At 39.5% G+C, this 23,864-nt stretch overlaps 1 protein-coding gene across 3 annotated transcripts in view; it reads left to right on the top strand.

Annotated features, from left to right (window-relative positions):
* LOC126254123 (cation-independent mannose-6-phosphate receptor) overlaps positions 1-23,864 on the top strand; it is a 633,915-nt gene that overhangs the window by 289,086 nt on the left and 320,965 nt on the right. For all 3 annotated transcript variants that reach the window (XM_049955284.1, XM_049955287.1, XM_049955285.1), the window contains 2 exons: positions 7,821-8,080; positions 12,584-12,793. In XM_049955284.1, the coding sequence (XP_049811241.1) occupies positions 7,821-8,080; positions 12,584-12,793 (470 nt within the window). The remainder of the gene's footprint in view (positions 1-7,820; positions 8,081-12,583; positions 12,794-23,864) is intronic.

Below are 23,864 nucleotides of genomic sequence, written 5' to 3'. Positions count from 1 at the left end.
AGCATACAAGGATGAGGTGAAGAGAAAGTAGGGCAGCTAGGTGCAGTCAGGAGGTTAAAAAGACGGCAGGGAGGGGGAGGAGTGGGAAAGAAAAGAAGTAAAAAGACTGTGGGTGTATTGGTGGAATAGAGGGCTGTGTAGTGCTGGTGTGGGAACAGGGAAGGGGATAGGTGGGTAAAGGACAATAATTAATGAAGGTTGATGGCGGAGGATTACAGGAAAGTAGGATATATTGCAGGCAGAGTTACCATCTGTGCAATTCAGAAAAGCTGGTGTTGGTAGAGAGGATCCAGATGGCACAGGCCGTGAAGCAGTCATTAAAATGAAGAAATGGGCAGCATGCTCAGCAGTTGGGTGGTCCAGCTGGTTCTTGGACACAGTTTGTCGGTGGTCATTTGTGTGGACAGACAGCTTGTTGATTGTCATGTGACATAGAATGCAGCATAATGGTCCCATCTTAGCTTGTAAATCAAATGAATGGTTTCACAGATAGACTTACCATTGACAGGATAGGTGATACTTGTGACCAGAGTGGAGTAAGTGATAGTGGGAGGATTTATGAGACAGGTCCTGCATCTAGGTCTGTTACAGGTATATAAGCTGAGGACATTGTGTAGGTTCGGTGGGCGGCAGGATACCACTGTGGGAGGGATGGGAAGGATTGTTGGTAGGACATTCCTCATTTCATGGTACAACTAGAGGTAGATGAAGCCCTGGCAGAACATTCCCTGCGTGACTCAGTACCACCCAGGACTGGAGCAATTAAATCACATTTTTGTCAGGGTTTCAGCTACCTGTCATTGTGCCCCGAAATGTGGAATGTCCTACCACTATCATTCCCACCCCTCCCACAGTGGTATTGTGCTACCCACCAAACCTACACAATGTCCTAGCCCATCCCTACAAAACCCCTGCTCCCAACCCATTGCCTCATGGCTCATATCTTTATAATAGACCTAGATGCAGGACCTGTCCCATACATCCTCCCAGCATCGCCTACTCCCATCCAGTCATATGCATCACCTATCCCATCAAAGGCCAGAGTACCTGTGAAACCATTCGTGTGATCTACAAGCTAACCGGCAACCACTGTGCTGTGTTCTAGATGGGCATGGCAACCAACAAGCTGTCTTGTCTGCATGAATGACCACCAACAAACAGTGGCCAAGAAACAGATGGACCATCCAACTGCTAAGCATGCTGCCCAACACTGTTCTTCACTTCAATGGCTGCTTCACAGTCAGTGCCATTTGGATCCTTCCTACCAGCACCAGCTTTCCTAAAGAGGTGGGAACTCTCCCTGCAATATATCCTATGTTCCTAGAACTCTCCTGAATCTTCATTAGTTATTGTCCTTTACCAACATATCCCCTAGCATGTTCCCACTCCGGCACTACGCAGCCCTCTATTCCACCAATGCACCAACAGTCTTTCTACTTCTCTCCTGTTCCACTCCCCTTGCCCTCCTTTCAACCTCCCGACTGCACCTAGCAGCCCCAACATCTCTCGATATTGTCCCTGTATGCTCCCACAAAACAGCACTTTACGTCCCCCAGGCACTTTACGCCCCCCCCCCCCCCAGCCCTACCCTGCTATCCCTTCCCATCCCAGCCCCAGCCTTCTCCTCTTCTCCTTACCCCAACCACACAGACTGCTTCTCCCATCATACACCCACATTCGTGCAAGTACCATATCTGGACTTGACAGCCAAAAACAGTAGTCGTGTGTGTGAGTTGTTTTTGTATGAATGTGTATGTATGTGTGTTGTCTAATTTGAAAGAAGGCCTTTTGACCAAAAGCGTACTTGTTAACAGTCTTTTTGTTGTGCCTGTCTGCGACTCAATATATCTGCTGTATGGTGAGTAAAAGTGTACCTTTTTCATAATATAATCTGCTGCGTATATGACAACCTTGGTCATCCCCAGTGATTCTTTCCCTCAGTAGCTCCTTCTGCAATTGTTCCAATGATTTGCGTGTGTCTTAAAATTTGTCCTATAGTTTATCTCTTCTTGTGTGGATGTGCCTCCACAGAGATCTGGTTTCCTGTACTCTTCTCAGTACCTCTTCAGTGGTAACTCTGTCTCTGTAGCTGATCTTCATCATCCTGCTGTAACATCAACTCTCCAGGGCTTGTAGCCGTCTTCTGTCATGTTTTCCTACATTCACATCCATGTAGGGCCACACTCCAAACAAATGCTTTGATGATCAGTTTCATCATTTCCAGAGACTGATCATCTTGCTGATAAGTAAGTTCTTTCTCACATTAAATGCAACGTTGGCCTGCTGTAGTCTGCTTACAATTATTACACCCTAGAAATAAAACAAGTGAGTAATAAATGTCTGGGAAAGTATAAAGTTATATAATTGGAATAATTGTTTGTCCCCGAGGCAACTTAGTTGAATGATACAATGTAGTTCAGTGTATAGTGTTCCAATTGGATATTTTCTTCATTGAAAAAGGGGCAGTAATTGTATACAATGTTCCTTAATGCTTCGTTAGTGCCTCAAGGTGTATACGACCCGGGACAACCGGGAGATCCGGGAAAAACCTGGGAATTTTTTCATCCGGGAGTAAACCGGGAAAAATCCGGGAATTTTTCGTTGTTTTAGTTTTCAGTTAAATTTTTGTAATTTTGACTGGTAAGAACCGTTACACTAACAAAGGATATTACTGTATCCCGCTACTGCAGAATTACTGCAGCATTAAAACATGAACGAGAGAAGGAAATGAAATTCAAACTTAAATTGCAAAGGAAATGTGCCATATAAAATAACACAGTGCTCGTACAAGCGTGACAGTGGTAGGAATAGTTACAGAATTAATGATGACAAGACTGTTCGTTAGAACGAGGAAGGAGAAGAAATGGTGACATCACACAAATTATAAAAGAATATTACAATTCCAAATTTATACAAAAATTTTGTTCTACTACTTGCGTGAGAAACTGGAGCATATGAATGAAATGTGAAGTTATTTCCTAACCTAAAGGCCAAATAGGTATTTCGTATTGGTACTTCGTGGACTATATTCTGACGTATTATAAAAATGATCATTATTGCCAAAACAGTCTCGCTTATTTGGTGTGTGTTACAATTGCTGAAATATTAGAAAGGCCTATTTTGTTTTCTCCAGCACACAGTGACAAAATAGACATAATCAGATCGAGAAACCACACCAGTCTTGGGTACTATTTGTATTAACAGCTCTTTCGGTATTAGACAACTACATTTCTATTTTTCATGTAGGAAAGCACACCATGTAAAGCTGTAGCAAGATTAGACAGAAAAATCGCTAGGACCTAAGGATTGAAGAAATATGTACTGTCTTGGCTGTCTCTTTGTCTTTACTGGTTTTAGGTGTCGTATATTTAATTTTATGTCACACAGAAGAGCAAGATATTAGTAATAGGCAATAAAGAGTCCATTTTTTCTGAAGAGCTGTTGTTCTAGTTACAAGTAATCCTATCCAGTATTAATTGCGAGCATAGTTTGATGGTATCCATTACAAAATATACACATTGGAGTTCCACAGAGCGAAATACAGTGACATGCGGTATAACAAAGTTGTTTCAAGATGCGTGGCACCTCACTGCACACATAAGACCCAATAACTTGTCTTACATTTCTTCGAAGATATATCTTTTATGTATCAGACTCTTCAGGAAGATGTGTGCTACAAAGTAACTTATTTTTGAAAAGTCTTTTTTTCTCTAAAAAAATTTTTGATGTTCTGATGTGCAGAGCAGTCTGAGTTATAGTTGGGGGGGGGGGGGGAGGGGGGGTCTCCACGTGACTAGTTTTTACATTTAGTGATTTTTCTGTTTCCTCTTCATTTACTGCTCTCACGTCAAATGAAAACAAGACAGATTTCTGTGGCTGGGAGCTATCAAGTGAATTAAAATACATTCACATAATTACGGAAGCGTAAACTATGTTGCTAGTTTCAGATTTTATTTTATTTCCACCTTTCTGACAGTCAAGCATGAATCACCTTGCAGAACAATGAAGTTATTTTTGTCGGTCTGATAAATAAATTTGGCTTGTATTAAGCTTTCCTGTCGAGGCAGTCAATTTACTCCACACTATTGGCTAGTTTCAACTGTTCGCTGCGTTTCAGGTGCACCTAGCACGTATAGCATTATGTCATAATAAAGAACCAAACAAGAAATAATACAGTACTGGTACTCCAAGAAAATTTATGGTCCGTAAACCACACTGAAAAGCTTCATAACTGGTCGAAGCCTACGTCATTGGGAATATGGACATACGAATGTGCACTGTAAGGAGAACTATGCGTTTTGGTATGGTTCACAAAATTCTTACGCTCTTGGAGTATCCTCTGATGTATTGTTTCTTTTATGACATAATGTAAGATCTTTTAATGTTTTACATTTACGAACATACGGGCTTCCTACATCACAGTAGCAGCGCAAGCACGGTGACGCCTCTTATCTGGGGCTCTCTGACAACTACTGAAATGAATCTATTTCTAACAGGTCATGGGAAAATATTGCGAATTGTTGTTCGGAAAGCGTTATCTTCAAAAATTTTGCTGGCGTATTTGTGCGATGTATCTTAAAGTGTAACATGCGCTAAACAGATCAACATTATAAGTGAAAGCTTAGCGTCTCTTGTAGCATAAGCTACAAGAGACGCTTTGAGACAAATATTATATGCGAAAGCTTTGCTTTTCTTGTATCAACACTATGTTTATTAATTTAAAACATTAACTCTTCCTGTTGGTGTAATTCGAATTTATACTTTCATAATACGAAAATATGCAGCGTACATGTTGCTGCACGTCAAAGATCTTTCCAAAACGTATTTTTCCCCCTGAGTATTGTTTTCTAAAGTGCCGGGAAATGCTATGCAGCTGTATAAAACCATTTCCTATCAAAGGATAAGTTTTACAGTTCCGAGGGAAAGTATACTGTCACTTAACATGGCAAAAGCGTATTTTCACCCGGGAGAAAATGTATTTTTAACCAGGAGATCTGGGAAAAATCCGGGAATTTTTTCTCCTTGTCCGCGTATACACCCTGTGCCTGCAGAATAAGACCATGTCATCATAGTGTTGTAATAATAATGATTTTGTGTGACCTGGTGCAAGTCTTTCAGTTGCACAGCACTTCGGTGACACTGTAACCTACTCTAATTATCTAACCACAGAAAGGGAACCTACAGTTTAATGTGGAGTCCGAACCACATTTTGTCTCTGGTGACTCCTCACATCGCTTAGAGCTGAAGGCTAGGTTAAAATGAAAACTGAAAAAGTTGTGGCCCGACCGAAATTTGAATCTATATCTTCTCAGCTTCCAGCCGTGCACTTTACTGCTATACCAACAAGCCTGAAATATTACAGCATTAGTCTGTAACTTTGCAGCTGTCCTTTATGCGGATTGTTAGAAATGAATGTGTATGATGTTGCAACAGTAGAATAGTTTGCGTGTTACATGTTACATGGGCTTCTCTTCCTTTGTTGAAGAAATAGTTGAAGAAACATTAAGAAAACTGCAGTCAATAGGGAACACAGGAGCAGAGAAGAAACATGGAAGACTTCGATACGCTGAATTGAAAAGAGGGCAGCATGTGTGGGATGATCCATACACAGAGAGATGATGATAAAAGATAATGAGCAGTGGTAGATATGTAGTTCTACTGATATGTAATTCTACTGAAATATATTGGCAAAGTGTGTTTATTTTATTTGTGTCAGTTGGAACTTGTATTGTGCTCTGCAATAGACTGTTTTATCCACACTGAAAGACATTTTGACATTGCCTACACAATTAAGGTTGGATTTACTTATGATTGGCTTGGCTAGGTGCTAAAACCAGAGAAAATGTTTGCAGAAAATGTGTTACGTTATTGACACAATCCCAGAATAAAGTATGGCGTATGATCAGTTCAGAAAAATTGGCAATTTGAAGAAGCACATTGTGGTTTTGCTTTACACACAATTTGCAAATATTGGTAAGCTGAATATAAAAGATATACTTCCTTGCAAGAAATGAAATGTTTGAAAATAAGCTTTCTTTGCTCATTTATTGATGTTTCAGGCAGGCTGAGACTGAAACTGATCACTTTTTACCAACTCTGTCTACTCCTGCGATTCAACATGCAACTAATTAATAATCTGACTCTGTGGTAATTATGTGGTAGGACTCATTGGCTACTCCTGTCTTCCTTCACATTCGTAGAATGGGTAGTAGTAGCTTTAGGCCAACATGAGGATGGCAGTTGTTTCAGAAGTGTCAAGTTCCTCCTATTTTCATGTGTAGCCAATTTCACTAATAAATGATAGTATCAGTGACCATTTTATATACATTCATTTCTGTATGCCATTCTTTTATTAATGTTGTTATTCTTTTTTTCCTCTCTTCTTATTCTTCAAATTCAACAAAATGTTAAGGGAAGTTCCTATGTTGGTTGCACCTTGTGGGCAATCAATTGTGCGAAGTGTGGCTGTCTGCTGTTGTTGCCGTATTTCTCCCTGTTATTCAAGTAAGAAAGAGTTTTGTTAGAATGCAGTTAATGTGACTCCGATGATAAAATCTAAAAATGCCACACTTGCTTCTATGAAAATTTCTCACATGCTTGCAAAGAAGAGAAAGCTTTTTCAGAATGGCTAGTTGTTACAGCCAGCATTCCTGACTGGCTCTCACTGCTCAGTTGTAGGATTGCACAAAATAAGAAAGAAAAAATTACACTTAATACAGAAAGTTACGGGGCCCATTTGCTGATGATTGGGTAACAAGCAGTTAGAAAGATGATAGTGAAAAAATTAAGCGTCACCCATGTTTGAACAGAGAGAGAGTGAGGAAGGATCGTGGCAAAAACTCCTTGATCATATGATTCAGTGCCAGTGTGATGGATAGTAAGCTTGATCTCTCCCTAAGAACTTGTGGAGTTATGACTTGCGACAGAGTCGATGACAGTTTTGTCAGACAAGGCCAGCAAGTTCGGTGGCCTCCGTAGTGCAGTTTAAGAGATGACCCTGGGATTCACTCTCTCCCTTCCCTTGACCTTGGAGCGGAGAACAATGCAGGATTTCCATGTTCTCTCTAGTCCTTAGGGACACAGGATTTGCAAACTGCAGTAATATTTAAGACTACAATGTTGAAAAATATTTGCTACCTACAGGATCACGTCTGTGTATGTCATTAAGAACAATATAAATTGAATTATATTCAATAACACTCAAGAGTCTGTGTGTCACATGAGGTACAATGTAAACTAAACTTTTTGTCTCATGCCAAGCAGGGAATTGTTGATGAGCAAGTAAGTTTCACGCTTATAAAAATTTATGAAATGCATAAAACTCTTAAAAAGAGATGAGATAGTATGAAGATTGGTGTAAGTAGTTATACAAATCAACCTTTTGGTTGATGACTGTGTATCATTGTGTATTACTAGGAATAGACTTTTTATAAGTTATAAACCATTACATTCCTTATGTGTGTTATCCAATTTAGTTATCTATTTATGGAGGACTCCATGGTTTTCTGCACCCTTTCTGTGTGTATAGTATTTAAATGGTACAGTAATCAAAATTACACAGTGTCACCATGGGCATGTGTATCTGGGTGTATGTGTGGTTGTGTGTGACAGAGTGAATTTGTACTTAATTGTGACAGGTGGTGTGTTACTCAGCTGAGATATAAAGCAACATTAATTAAAATATCATCTGACAGCTTTTCCTAATGTATTCTCTTGAAGCAAGTTTCAGTCTTCTTACCTTTTTGTGCCTCCTTTTTCTATATGTAATGAAATAAGTTTCATCCTAAGATCTTAGCAGTGCTATGTGTTTTCAATTTCAGGTGCCTGCATTCTTAAAAACAATGATGAACCAAAATCTATTAGTGCTGGTATTGGAAATGCCAACTTGGAATATCGAATAGGTGCTTTATTTCTGAATTATTCTGAAGGTGACTTATGTAACATTGGTGTTCCAAGAAACACTTTAATAGAATTTATTTGTGGAATGGAGAATGTAACTGACGGGCCAAAGTATGTTGATACAACTAGCAACTGTACATCCATGATCCATTGGTTCACACAGTTGGCATGTGAGAGTCATGTAAGTAATATTTATAAGTTTACCTTCATTTTTGTTTCACTATCTTTTGATGATACAGGAGTAAAATGCAATAGATTTTATATTTACTTTGCAGTAGTTGCAGTATCCAGTACTTCTATTGATAACACACACACACACACACACACAGAGAAAAACATACTTATTCAGGTACAACAAATAGGTAGGCTGAAAGTTCTGATTTAGTTACTTGATGTCGGAAGAGAACACAGAAAGAGTCAATTGTCTGCTGCCCCCTAAAAAGGCACAAGTTGACCTGAACACAGATTTTTACTAAATGGTGCACTGGCTGCAGATGATGCTCTAGTGCCACATGAACCATGCTGTTGCAGAAGGCACCTTATACGAACTAGTCAGCTACTGTGTGGTGGCACACATGTTTCTGGCTGTGACAGGAATAATGGCCGAGGTGTCTCAAGTGCTGCCAGTGATTTGGCAGTCTCCTGGGTCGAACCACATGACTCTGTCTCTGTGTGATGTGTCTACTGCTTGTATGATATGAATCTTAGTGAGATGCACGGTGGTGGGCCTGACCTAGAAGGTGGCGCCATTCTTCCTGGTGATGGATTAGCTCCATTTAGGATATGTCGGAAGGCTTCAGTACCTTGTTCTTGGGTGCTTGTAGTTGTCCGTAATCCAGAATCTATTGAGGCAAGTGTTGTCAGGTGATAGAGAGTTGGGAGAGGCTGCCAGCTGCAGACAGGCAATATACCCATTGGCATTATGGAGTGGTGGCTGTGTGGTATTTGTTGCTGTGTGTGTGCGCCACTGCTGTGGCTACAGGTGTGGCTGGTCTGCACTCTACCATAGTCACAACGGTACACTTGGTGACTAGGCTTCTTTTTCATTTTCACACTTGTTAAGCATATCATGGAGGCAGCATTGTTATAACTGCTGAAACAGCAACAAGAACAGATTGCAGTGTAGCAATAGGAATGACGCATGCAGCAAATGGTCTTGCTCCATTAGCCCGTTATTGAATATTGTAACAGTTTCTCCACAACGGCATACCAAGATGGCATCTTGCTTTTCAGTTGTATTGAATCTGAAGAACATGCAAGTTAAACTACAACAATTATGCAGGTTCTGATGTAGAGTCAGTCACTATTGTAAAGAGAGCACAGGAAGAGTCAATCGTATGCTGGCAGCAGCTCATGTTCATGCCGCTCATAAGCCACGCATCCTGCAGAAGGTGTCAGATACAAATTTGGCAGCTGCATGGTAGTGGCATAGTAGGTGCTTACAAATTCATTTATTATGATATTTCGTGCAGTTTTTTGGGCTATAGTCTTCACATACAAACATTAGTAACTGAAAATGTTGTCTAACCACGAACATCCTATGAAGAACACAATAGCATAGGGGCATTTTTAAATAAATTTATGGGAAACTCATTTCTATAGCATTTCAAAAAATGGCTTTGATCTGTTAATTTTGATACGTACGATACCAGGAACATCAGTGGCAGTATTTTAATTACAACCTGTATGTAGAAATGCATGCTTTAATTGAAATAATTCAGATGCACCTTGAAATATCGTAATTATGTTTTCAATTTTGTGATGGAATTATGCATCTTGTGGCTGAAAATAAGTTGTGTATGCCTATAGTACAAGATGGGTATAACAAAATCGGCCAATTTCCGAAAATAATGGATGTATAACACAGCCTGTAACATATTAAATGTTATCATTATCAGCAGGCATTACATTTCTTTTAGGTCACTGTGACTAACTTAAATCCTTAATTTAACCTTTTGTAACAATTAAACACCATCTCCAGTCTTTTTTATGTACTTATTGATGACTGACTCGTTTCGGAATCAGAGCTCAATTTTCAGTGACATGTGACTGTATTTAGCTTTTCATCAGTTTCTGATTTTTACTAGGCATCAATTGAAGTAAGTTAATTTTTATCCATAATGGGACAGCATATAAATTTTTAAGAGAAAGAGTTTATTATTGTGGGGTTGTTTCATGAAGAGGCTTTCATTGCTAAACACAGGAAGTAGAATGATCGTTTGTTATTTAAGTCTGTGGGTTGTAGGCTATGTGTATGTCTCTGGGGCCATAATAATAATATTCTGAGTTCGGTGACAGTAAGTTGTTGTTTTCTATCATTACATGTGCATCCAATTGAGGCTTATGTCTTACATTTAATAGTAGACCTGCCATGTAATTGTAGTAGTGTACGTCAAATGATTTACCTCCTCTACATCTGTAAAATACGGGAAAGTCCTTGACATGTGAGCTTGCAAAACGTGGTAGCTTAAATTTATCCAATGTGTTGCTACTGTGAGGAAGACCTCCTTTAATGCTATGTAAAAAGGAAAAAAATATACCTTCTAATGAAAAATAAATAAATAAATAAATATTGGCCAGGTGCAAGTAAGGCTCGTGATCTGAGGGTTCCGTACAGACTTAATTATGTATGTAGGCAGTTCATCCATCACTGATTTTTGCCTATTATTGACATTGATGCTGGCAAGATATCGGTCCCGGGAGTTCAGTCTTCTGAGAATGTTTTGATTTTAAGTTTGAAGTCATATAATGAATATGTTTGCTTCTTGCCAAATGTCATGATTCTAGGTCAATGGGAAATACCCTGTATGTTTTGACAAGTGAGCTTGTGAGTATATATGATACAATGACTGTGCCTTTTGATTGCATTGACTTTGAAGCTTTATGTTTTTACATTGCCAAGAGACTGTAGACCTGAGAATATGACATGATTGGCAACCTCTTCCTGAGAAAAAGTGTTTTTAACCGTCTAACGTTCTGACGACTTAAAGTGTGAGTGTGGATCTGGGTTACATCGGCTTATTCCCCCAAACCACCTTCCATTTCTTTACGAGATGACTTACTTGGAATTTGCAGCCACTCTTCTTTACTGAATAGCCAGCTGCTGGAACCCTCTTGACTTCTTCTCTGTCGAATAATGCTAGGTATAGGAATTTTTAGACTCTTTCTACTTATGAAATAAGTAGACATACAAACTTTACTTTTCGTCAACTAACGATGTATTTGACCTCCATACACAATCAAAATTTCACTTTCCACGTACAGTTGGACATTAGAAACAAATTGAGTTACAGTTAAAAGAAAGTTGGATTGGATACCATGACCTTCCTTAACATGAATCATAAAACGAGTCTTGCCTCTAACAAGGTTGCATCAGTAGTCTACAAGAATACTTTTTCAACTGTTCTTGTTTTAATAACAATAGTCAATGACACAGTAAGCACAGAGCTGCATATAAACTCCATGGTTCTTCCTTACACATTCACTAAAACATCTATGGATTGCCCGACAGGTACTTGTCGGTGCCATCCGACTGCCGCATCTACTTTCTTCCTGTGACTGATTTTAAACCTGCACACACAAACGTGACGCGCAGTAGGTAGGATTCTACCATCCCACGCTCATATCCAGAATAGTGTGTTCTAGAATTTACACAAAAATTTTTGAGTCACTACAACAGTTGGACAGACAGACAGACAGACAGACAGACAGACAGATGAACAACAAATTGATCCTATAAGGGTCTGTTTTTATCAATTGAGATGGAACCCTGAAAATATTAAAACATTTCTTGTTAATGGTTCTGTCTGATCCACAACTGCACCTTCTGTCTGACAACTTATGACGTAGCAGTGTGCAGAAGCATGGTAAATATAACAATGAAGGCAACCAAGGCACAACAATGTTTGGAAGACGAGATTAGCTTAATGAAATGGATACTACAAATAATAGGTATCTACCTTTCACTATTGACTAGCACAAAAAATAATAGACAGTAAAAAATGAAATTCCAGTCTTGGTAGAACCAGACACAAACAGCATAAAACATTTAGTATTCCCTTCATTCAGAAAGCCTCCTACAAAATTACTAATGAATTTAAAAAGGCTTCACTTGACTGGAAAAACTACACTTCCGCCGGTCATTACTGCCCAGGGCTGCCACGCATGAGAGACTGTATGTGTCAAATGGCTCCTCTCTGAGCTAGACCTTGCCTTGACTGAGGAAACTCAGATGAAAGCCCGAGCATTGGTTTGGTGGTATTGCAAGGCATAAATAGGACTGGCGAGAGTCCAGACTCACTGAGCAACCCATGGCTGCCCATGGGTGTTCCATCACACGTGGTAAGATTTAGCGCAGTGCAGAGTCATTTGGCCTGTTACATCATTCGCATTCTGTGATCTTTATACCAGAAGTCTTCAGCCACCGTCACCAGTTATTTGCATTGAAAAATTAATCTCAAAGTGAAAATGTATAGTTGCTGATCGCAAAGGTATAGTTGCTGATCAAGTTTCTGGGTGTTTTGTGTGTATCTGGGTCCTCATAAGCATTTTACTACAGACATGTTTCTTATGTAGTTATTATTAGAAAATTTATTCTGTTTTACTTCCAGTAACATTGTTTCCTATTTTGTTTTGGTATGAGTTTTGTTGTAAAGGTAATGCTTTGACATTTTCTGCCTTGTAGGTCAACTGCGTGCTCCGTGAAGGTGATTGGGAGGTAGATTTAACATCTCTGTCACGAACAGAGAACAGTTACCACATTATCAATGGGAAATCAGAGTTCTTCATCAATGTATGTGCTCCCATAACACCACTTTCTGGACTGAGCTGCCCTGGAGGCTCAGCAGCGTGTATCGCAAAACGAGAGCTTGATGGAAGTCTAGTTAATGAATCGGTTTGTTATTATAACTGTTCGTGTAAATAGCTTCTAGACTATAAAGAAATGGAAGCAAACTAAGCTATTTATGAAATAGCTTTTTTACCAATTTCCTTCCTAGTTACAATTTATTTTGTGACCTACAACCATAACATGACAACAAATGTTGTTAATCAAATAATTGCCAACTATTTTCGCTTGTGAATATGTTAATAAGGGTTATTACCTCATTTCTGTGTTTGGGAACTTTTCCTGCAATTATGAAATGGAGTTTTTTTATGCCAAAAATGTTACTAAGACAAAAAATGATCTTTCACCTGAAAATTGGTAGGTGAGGGGGAATTTAACAATGAAGCCAAAAGAGACAGCCAGAAGTACTTGAAGCTGAGGAGATCTGCTCTGTTGATTACAAAGAGAGAAGGGAAAATATGAGCATTTGATAAATCAGCCATACATCAAGATAGACATGTAATTCAGAAAAGGAATAGAATGGGCTGAGTGAGGTAACCTAGTGACTAGCACACTGGATTTGTATTCGGGAGGACGATTGTTCAAACCTGTGTCCAACCCTCCTGATTTTATTTGTGATTTCCCTATATCCGGTAAGGCAAGTGCTGGAATGGTCTCTTTGAAAAGGCATGGCCACTTTCTTTCTCTATCCTTCCCTAAGTCAAGCTTGTACTCTGCCTCTGACATCCTCGTTGTTGACGGGACATTTAACACTAATTTCCTCCTCCTCCTCCTCCAGAAATAGAATGGAATGTGCAGCCTGTTGAAAACTTTCACATGAGGTGCCCTCATCTAGACTTACCTGCTGTCACTTAGTTGTTTATTGAGTGAACATGCATAGAGGAATATACAGGGTGTTTCAAAAAGAATGGCCTGATTTAAAAACTCAATATTTATTGACAATAACATACAACAAACCTAGGACGAATTGCAAAATATTCACAAAATCTTAAAAGTTTTAGCTATGCTGCTACAAATGCTCTGTGCATCTACCAGCAGCAGCGCGAACAACATCTAGATGAGAAATGGCATAAAGAAATCTTTCGGTTTAGGTGAGTCTCTTTTGTGCTCAGTAATGTCATGAGAGTTCTGGAGTCCCCATACATGTAAATTGTGTCTGTTTACTTTATCGCTAACATTAAATGTTGCTTCATCACTAAAAATTAATCATGGTAAAAATGTATTGTCTTCCATGTCCTCTAGCAGAGCTCTGCTGAAGTCAACTCTTTTTTCCCTTTCATCACTAATCCGAAGAATGTGCACTAATTGTAGTCTGCAAGGTTTCTAGACCAAACAATGCCTTATCACCCACCAGAGATTTGCTTGAGGCATTGCCAGTTCCAAACATTTGTCAAATTACTTCCACTGTGTCACCAGAAGTGTGAGATTGACGTGGATTCTTACCTCTGCACAGCATCTTGTCTCTTCAAATTGGCGATACCAAGGACTAATGTTTTGGGGTGCAGGTGGATCAGTAGCAAAACACTGCCGAAAAGAGTGATGGACCGAAATCATTGATTCATTCTTTGAAAACTGCAACACACAAAAGTCTTCTGTTCAGCAGACACCATCTTGCCTCTGACTGACTGCAGACTGAGAAGATGCATTGATGGAAATCTAACGGCGCTTTTGTGAAACTCTTTAGTCATGCCCATTCAGACTATGATTTTTGTGGAAATTTTGGGTTATGCAGAGTATTAATTATAGATCTTGCACCTATATATGTATCTTCTCCACAAGCTATGTGGCTTCCAGTACCATTTATCACTTCCTCCTCTCCCTGCTCCAGTGGAATCTCCATGATCCATGCCACCTATCGTGTAATGTAACAGAGTTAAGAACCCCACACTTGATGAGTAGTATTCAAATTTCAGTCAAACTTGAAATATGCTCACTATTTTTATATACTTGAATTTAGCATATTTCGTGACAGTACTCAGTTTTCCGTGAAATGTTTGTAAGATGATAGTTGACTTTTTGTGTTGACTTCAGTCGTCTAGTGAAAGTATGATTCCACAATGCTGTTTCGTCGGCTGCAGAAATGACCTGGTTCAATGCGTTTGCCTCATTTTTGGTGCTTCAAATACCATTTCTTCGAATGTGGTTCTTTCTTGATGTTTATATAAAAAAAGTAGTAACATAATTCATTTTTCCTGTTCACTTGCAAATTATTATAACGGCAACCTGTACATTGTTCCACTGTAACACACACCAAGAGTTCACTGCCGACTGACTACGGTCAAAGACAACTCCAGCATCAAAGACATTTTACACAACACACAAGCTTTTACTTGTAACCAGTCTCTTTGGTATTCTTCGTCACATCTACTAATATTAATCAATATGCCGTCACTCTCAAACATATAAGCAAATTGGCATAAATAAGGCAAATTACAATTCATAAAAAAAATATTCTGACAAAAATGTAAGAAAACATTAACAACCTCCCTCATTAGATTTGGTATCGACTAATTCAGTAGAAAATAACACATCTCCCAGATCCATTACAAACTGATATTCTGTAACTGTAAGCCACTGCTTTTGTGGATCAACTACATTTTCTTACACACTTCGAGTGAATCTCAGCCTGGCATTTTATTTTCCTAGAACTAGTTTTATGTGGCCATTTCACTTAAGGTCATTTTGGATGGTCACTGCTGGATACTTTAGAGTTGCTGCTGTTTCCAGCAGTTGTTGCCACTAGTGTAATTGAATAGTAATAGATCTTTTTTCCTGTTTATGTGGGATATGTTCAGGGTCAAAATGACAGTTCCTGCGCCAGTCTTTGATCCTTTACATCATAATAATTGAATTCCATTAATTTCTACATCTATTTCTGGTGTTATGTAAGTATCAAATTCAACATCTACTCAGTCTCAGTGTTCATAACTTCAGTATCAGTTTCATCCAGTGGTTTCAATAGTGATTATTACATTTTATGAATCATCAAGTAAATATAGTAGCCATAATGGAGTGTAATGCAGCCGTATAGCACTTGCTTGGGATAATCCTGAAGTTACTTTTACATCTGTCAACTTCATTCCATTAAGAACAAGAAGTTCATTCTCTCTTCTAGGAAGTCCTGAATCTCAGTCACAAATCTGGTCCAAAACTTGATAAGCTCATATGATGTTCTGGCTCTCATGGATGAATACAGCATACTGAGTTTTGTAAGATCAGATCTCTGTGTGTGGAATCCCTGTTGCATTTTTATAAAGGAGATTTTCGTTCTCCATAAATGTCGTATTGTTTTACCATGAAATGTATTCCATGATTTTACAAGATACTGCCACCAGTCATACAGGCCTATAATTATGTCAGTCTCTTTAATTACACTTCCTGAAAATGAGAATGGTATACACTTTTTCCCAGTCACTTGGTATCCCTCCGTTGCTCCAGTGAACTATGATAAACTACTGCTAGGAGGGGAGGAAACTCTTTCACAAAATTTCTGTAGAATCTCGCAGGCATATAATCTATAGCTGACCCTGGAGACGGCATGGTGTGTATGTTATCAGGTTGTGGAATGGCTGCTGAGAGTTGAGTCTGGCTGGCAGGCCGCTGAAGGCCCAGAAAGAAGTGGCTATCAAAATCAATAATTTATTTTCTGCTTGTACATCAGCACTGCATCAATATTGGGAGGTGTCTACTCCTAGCCCCACGGAAATAGCGCTAGTAGCCAACCATCATGATGCTAGCAACCAGCCAGCTGTATGCAACATAGCTCATGCCCTGCTTTGTTGACATCTGTCCTCGGTAGATGGCACACACCCTGTTGTGTGACCAACAGTCCCGGTGTCAGCTGTTCATGGAGATAGACAATAATCTTGCAGAGATAGCCACCTCCATGATAAATGACCACACATGGGCAGCCAAAGCCGAGGAGGCACACCCACTGCGTTGTCAGAAAGCGGCTGCCATGCCTGGCATTTGATCTGCTGTCCTTGGGCAGGAATCTGGCTGCTGCTGGAGTGAGCGGGGAAAGCCAGCTGCACTGTGGCTCCAAGTCTGGAGAGCAGTGCAGGTAGCTGATACTGTAATTGAGACTCGAACCTTTGGCTGCTTCTGGCAGCTCCATGTTACCTCCTTGTCTGGCGTAGCTCCTTTGTCCTGGTAGACTGCTGGGCTGATATTCACGTAATATTCTGTGGCCTCATCCCCTCTTAAACACTTAAGAAACAAGTTTTTCTCTGACATTTACACTACAATATTTGTCCTTCATTCACATCCATGCTCTATGGATCCTCTCTACTGGGATTTATATTATTGGTGGATCTGTTTGCTGGGTAATTCTTCCCTCAAAACAAATGAAGACTATGTATAGCAGAGTTAGAGGCACTAAGGCGCTATAATCCGGTCATCATAAGAATAAACCTGATGTAAACATTGCACTATGTATTCTTCCATGTTTGCCAGAACCTCATTGGATTCCCATTTCACGTGGGACTGCTGCCAAGCTGTCTCGAGTACTGTCAAGTACAATAATAAGGGTACTTTTAGTGCTGTGCATTAGGCGCACATCGACTTGCAGTAATACAGGACAACAGGTTTACCGGCACATTTAACTTGGACAGCACTGGCCGGTCAGCTCTTACAGCTAGCCTGCAGTGACGTGGCCAGCTTCAGTTCACACGTAAAAAGAGATGAACAGAGGAGCAATACAGCTTCGAATGTCATTTAATTTTTAAGCAGAATGAAATGATGTACTGCAAATCTCCCACAATGCGCTCCTTTGACGACTAGACGAAAACCACAACACGTTATCATTTTTAGCTAACTTACTATTGTAATTAAAAACAAGATTGATGAAAATTCCTGACTTAACCACAGGGTAATTTTTCTGAATAAGCTGTGTGTAACGTAAGAGAGCATTGAAGAATTTCACCGTATAGTTAAATATTCAAGCCACTGAAGGTATTACTTACAGTCAGTCATCTGGTGATCTTTTAGCTCCTTCCTTATCCGAATCTGAGAAATACATTTCAGTTCTGGAAGTGTCACCTGCTACGTCCATAATGAGCCTATCAACAACAGCCAACCAGGCACAGCATTTTCTCTTCTTTTACGATGAGCTGTTCTATATCCTGCCTGCGTTTGGCAGTGACATGTGAAAAAGCTGCATGCGTTACTTCCAGGAAGTCTGGTAGCCTTACAGTCTTGTTACTTCTCATGCCAAATCCTGCAGCTTGGTTTCAAGTCAGTTCTGTTGGGTTCATATTGTAATGGTACAGTAGCAAATGTAAAAATGCAGCATTTGTATGATGTGGTCAATGCTGTGAAAACAATGGTTTTTCATGTTTCTACAATACTTATCTACCTCTGTGGTATTAAACGATGGACAGTCCAAATACAGAGGATTTGGCTTTTCATTTTTGCCTTAAAAATTAAATTGTTATGATTTCTTAATTTAAACAACTTTTATGAACAGTCTTTCATAGAACATCCATAATTAAGAATTTGTATTTGAAATGGAAACAGGAATTTCAAGTTCATCATGTAATAAGAAACAAGAAGATGTGCATTATTCATAAAAAGTGATGATGAGTTTTATAATTACGAGATGTAGGTATTTCAAATTGAACAAAGAAAAAAAAAAAAAAATGGAGAGATTTGAATCAATGCACATTTATGCTTATTAGGGTCCCATTCCATCACACTACCGACTGCGCTATAAGTTCAACAAATTTTCTTCAGTTCACTGCATTGTATATAACATTGGGAAAACTTCAAAGCTGATTATCTCCGTGAGTGTATGAGAAACATTAAGAACAGTCTGTTTCTCGGGACTTTTTAACTGTATTTCACATGCGTGTTTCACTATGGAACAGAAAGCACCCCAGCCATTTTCATACTGCGCATTAACAGCGCTACAATCAGAGCACAACGCTGCAGAGGCTGTGACTGTACACGATTTTCGAAATAAAAACCACGTAGCTAAAGCATGATTAAGAAAAATGCTGATGGCTGTTAATACATTTGAATATCTTAAAGTTTCATATACCGTAACTTAGAAATAAAATATCTAATACATAAGTAGGACCTTCTTCCAAGAGTGACAACACGAGTGTACGTGTGCTACGGCTTCTGACCAATCATCGTGATTGTTTATATCAGTTTTATTCTTATGATGAACGGATTATAGGTATGGTGATGTTAAAGGTTATGGTTACTTGTCATTGCTCTTCCCGATATTGTTTGACATACTGCAGAAATTCATCCCACTTGTGAAACTTTTAACTGGTTAAGGAAATGGATCAGGGCTGGTTTCACTGTATGGTTCAGGAAGATTAAATTCTGCTGTAGTAGTAACTCCAGTAGTTCATCTGCCCAGTACATCAGTGGCTATGTTATGTTCCCAGTGGCTATGTTATGTTCAGGTTATTAACTCCTGTCACTTTGGCTCGTAGATGGAGGGTAGACCCTGTTATATTGCATGCTGCCCCATTATTCAACAACCCAATACCTGTCAGTTCTAATCATTTTGCTCCCATGAGCCATCCATGCTCATACCAACTTGCCATAGGTAGAATGAATTCAGTGCAGTTCTGCTTGCTGGAAATAAAGTCTATATTCCACAGTACCCCTCAGACAACCCTGTCCTCCTGTTCTACCCATGAACAGCTTCACCAATTGTGCATTTGATCCACTTTGAATCACTTGAGCTGGACACACTGTAATCTTCTCCATTGGATACTGGTCCAGCTCCTCCTCCTGTCGTCACCGCGTGTCTGTTTGCCTCTTTAGAAATCGATAGCACATCTCATGTTCTCACTTACAGAAATTTTCCTGTGACACTCTATTTCACCTGGTAGGGGTGAATGGTGAACATGTAAGTTGTGCATGCCTGCTTGTTATCGGGATCCTAACCAGTACATACAGTTATGCCTGGTCCGTCATCAACTCTACCGATTCCATATGATGATAAAAAGCCAAACTCCACTAGCTGTGCTCTGCTACCAGTATCAGCTCAGACAGTAGACCTCTTTGCAGTCTCCACAATCATGACAGATACTGTTCTGGCAACAACAAGACTGGACTCAGCTGCACATGCAGTTCATGTTGTATAGCCTCTTGTAAGCTTATCATTTCCACTCTCTCGTCCCAAACATTGTCTGCAAATGATTGCAGCGGTCTTGTCATTGTGACTGTAGTATCCAGCACATTTACTCATGGCCGTCTCAGTTCAGTGCGTCCTCCGATGCCTTTGCGTACTCCATCACCTCACTCATCAACATCTGAAGCATACTTGTATTGTTTAACACTGTGCTCTCCAAGCTCACTATGTGTGTGGTATTCTACTTCACTGCATGGTATGCCAACTCCTTCACTGCCTCCACTGCCCCTTTCAGTAATAGAAGCAAGATTGAAGAAAAATTGAGAATGCTCATAGGATTTGTCAACCTAGAAAAACCATTCAGCAATATAAAATCGTGCAAGATGTTTTTAATTCTGAGAAAAGTGGGAATGAGCTATAGGGAAAGGCAGATAATGTACAAGAACCAACAGGGAGCAATAAGAATTGGAAGACCAAGAACGAAGTACTCATGTTAGAAAGGGTGTAAGAGAGGGATGCATTTTTTCATCCCAATAGTACAGTCTGTAGATCGAAGAAGCTATGACAAAATAAAAAAAAAAATATTCAGGAGTGAGGTTAAATTTCATAAAGGATATCAGTGATAAGATTTGCTGATGACATTACTATCCTCAGTGAAGGTGAAGGAGAAGTACAGGACCTTTTCAGTGGAGTGAACAGCCAGATAAGTACAGAATATATGTTGGAATAAACCGGAAAAAGACAGAAGTAATGAGAAGTAGCAGAAATAAGAATAGCAAGCAAATCACTGTCAAAATTGGTGATCAAGAAGTAGATGAAGTTAAGGAGTTCTGCTTCCTGGTAAGCACGTGTAACGTATGATGGACAAAGCAAGGAGGACATAAAAATCAGTCTAATTCAAGCAAAGAGGGCATTCCTGGTCAAGAGAAGTGTACAGGTATCAAATGTAGGCTGTAATTTGAGGAAGAAATTTTTGAGAATGTGCATTTGGAGAACAGCATTGTGTGATAGTGCATCATGGACAGTAGGAAAACCGGAACAGAGGAGAATCGAAGTGTTGGAGATAAGTGCTACATAAGAATTTTGAAAATTAGGTGGGTTGATAAGGAATGATGAGGAACTCAGCAGAATTGCCAAGGAAATACGTTTATGGAAAACACTGACAAGAAAAAGGGACAGGATGATAGGACATGTGTAAAGACATCAAGAAATGAGCTCTGTGGTACTAGAGGGAGCTGTTGAGGGTGAAATCTACAGGGGAGGACAAAGATTGAACTATATCCAACAAATAACCGAAGAAATTTTAAACATTTTGATTGGCTGCGATTCAGCAACCATATGATATTTAATTACAGGACATATATACAGGCACTTCGATTGCACAAAATTTTTGTCAAATTGACCTTGGTTTCAATTGCACTAAGGCACTAATGCAATCTTCATCAGAATAAAAATTACATGGAGTACATGTAATCACACCATGGTTGAAAACATCTGAGCCAAAGTGCTCTCATCAAACAGAAATGTCATAGGAATAAAATCTGAAATGTAAAAGTGTAACATAATTATCAAGTATATAAAATACTGCATAGAATATGACAGCTGCAAGGTCACTTAGGGCCAAAAGCGGCATAACACAGCCGCTACCATCAGAGTAAAATCGTACGGAGTATTTTATCTAGTTGTCAATCATATTATATTTTTACATTTTATATTTTATTCCTATGACATTTCTGTTTGACAAGAGCACTTTTGCTCAGATGTTTTCAACCATGCTGTGATTACATGTATTCCATGCAACTTTTTATTCTGATAAAGATTGCCTTATTGCAGTTGAAACCATAGTCAATTTGACAAAAATTTTGTGCAACCGAAGTGGCTGTATGTACGTCCTGTAATTTAATAACTGAAGAGGTAGGGTAGAGGTGATTTGAAGCTGGAGAATAATTAATGGCGGTGCATATCAAACCAGTCAGAAGACTGATGACTCAAAACACACCACCATAACTTTTAATACATTTATCCCATTGTGAGACAAGATGGTAATCTTTGCATTTACCTACAGAACCATATGATTGTAGCCTGGTGTGCCCCTCTTCAACTGAAGCAAATCAACTACCACAAATGTCTTTGTTCAAGATTCCAAAAATATGGAAATCGCATGAGGAGAGATCGGGACTGTATGGAGGATGTATAAGGGCTTCCCGGCGAAAAATCCTGTGTTATAGTTGAAACAACATGGTGAATTGTGGACGGGCATTGCATTGCGACAGAATGATGCTGTTTGTCAATCCTTAGCATTTGGACCTGTGGTGCCTCCAATTTGCATGAAGTGTCACATACCTCTGTGTGTTACTTGTGAGGAAAGTCAGTGAACCGTGGACCCTTGTGGTCAAAGAGAAAAGTTATCATGAATTTCCAGGAGCTGTTGTGCTTTTTGTTTCAACTAAGCTGCAAAATTCTCACTGGGAAGGCTTTACACATGCTCCACACAGTCCCAATCTCTCCCTATGCGATTTCCCAATTTTTGGAGCCCTGAAGACAGCCATTGGTGGCTGTCAGTTTGCTTCAGATGAAGAGGTGCGTGCTGGGTACAATTGTGGTTTTGTAGGCAACCACAAACTTTTTCCATAAAGGCATTGACCATTCTTATCTCACAGTGGGATAAATGTATTAACAGTTATGGTGATTCTCACTTTTGCTCTGTCTGTCTTATTTTCATTTGACTGCCTCTTACAGTTACGCAACTGAGACTTATTATAGGGTAGAACATCTCTGTTAGCGGACATTATTCCAGAACCCCAACATCCATTTCCTAATTAACCATTTCAAAACTGAGAGAACCGCTTGGGTTAAACTAAAAGCCAAGCATCAGGAGCTCCTTTTCCATGCAATACTACCCACACAGTCGGAACACTCGCTCTGGTGTATTGCTCTATTTGTAGTACAAATATGCCTGTAAAATGTTATCAGGGATCACACAAACCTTTGGTTCTATTTGATACTATGTGGCTATGAAATGTTAGTGTGATACGTACTGAAGGGTTCCTAGGACAATAAGGAAATTGGCTAACTATTTATCAACATAAATATTATCGAGCAACCCTTCCTTCCCATTGTATGCAGTACCTACATGACAGAATTGCAATCAGTACACAGAGCTCTGTCACGGTAAACACTCATCTGTCACGGTAAACACTCAACCAGGCAGAAGTATTTACCTTTGAAGTGACTTTCTCAGTAGTTTGAAATCAATTGAAAATTATCCTCAAACTATTCGATTGGCATTAGCAGTTAACAAACTTTTTACATCCTTCACAATACTGACACCTCTGTGGTATTGTTTGGGCGCCGAGGCAATGATCATACTGGTACATTGGCTCCACTCTTCCACAGTGGACCTGTTGCCAGTATAAATCCCTGAAGCTGACTTACAGGTGTATCTTAGATGCTGTTTCTGTGAAAAGTGAGAAGGAGAGAAGGTGATCAACATTTGATGCAACAAACTCTGAATGATAAAAGTCTGTACCAGCAAGTGGAAAATATCACTTCACTGCTCATGAAGAGAAGGTCTTACATGGAATACATACTTGTCACACTTACACCTGGCTACATACTATGGCAAAAGAACCTCTTCTCACAAGGGAACCTCCCCATCGCAACGCCCTCAGATTTAGTTATAAGTTGGCACAGGGATAGGCCATGAAAAACTGAACACAGATCAATCGAGAAAACACGAAGAAGTTGTATGGAACTATGAAAAAAATAAGCAAAATATACAAACTGAGTAGTCCATGTCCAAGATAAGCCACATCAAGGTACGTGTACACTGATGAGCACCGTGGTCCCGTGGTTACGGCGAGCAGCTACGGAACGGAAGGTCCCTGGTTCAATCCTCCCTCGAGTGAAAAGTTTTAATTTTTTATTTTCAGACAATTATCAAAGTTCATGCACTCAGACATGATCAACTTCGCTCTCCAAAATTCCAGGAAATGTTCAGATTTGCTTGGACACATGCAGGATTTG

This window comes from Schistocerca nitens, chromosome 1 (assembly GCF_023898315.1).
Source record: "Schistocerca nitens isolate TAMUIC-IGC-003100 chromosome 1, iqSchNite1.1, whole genome shotgun sequence".
NCBI lineage: Eukaryota > Metazoa > Arthropoda > Insecta > Orthoptera > Acrididae > Schistocerca > Schistocerca nitens.
The sequence above is the reverse complement of the archived record's forward strand: the minus strand, read 5'-3'. Positions and strand labels throughout refer to the sequence as shown.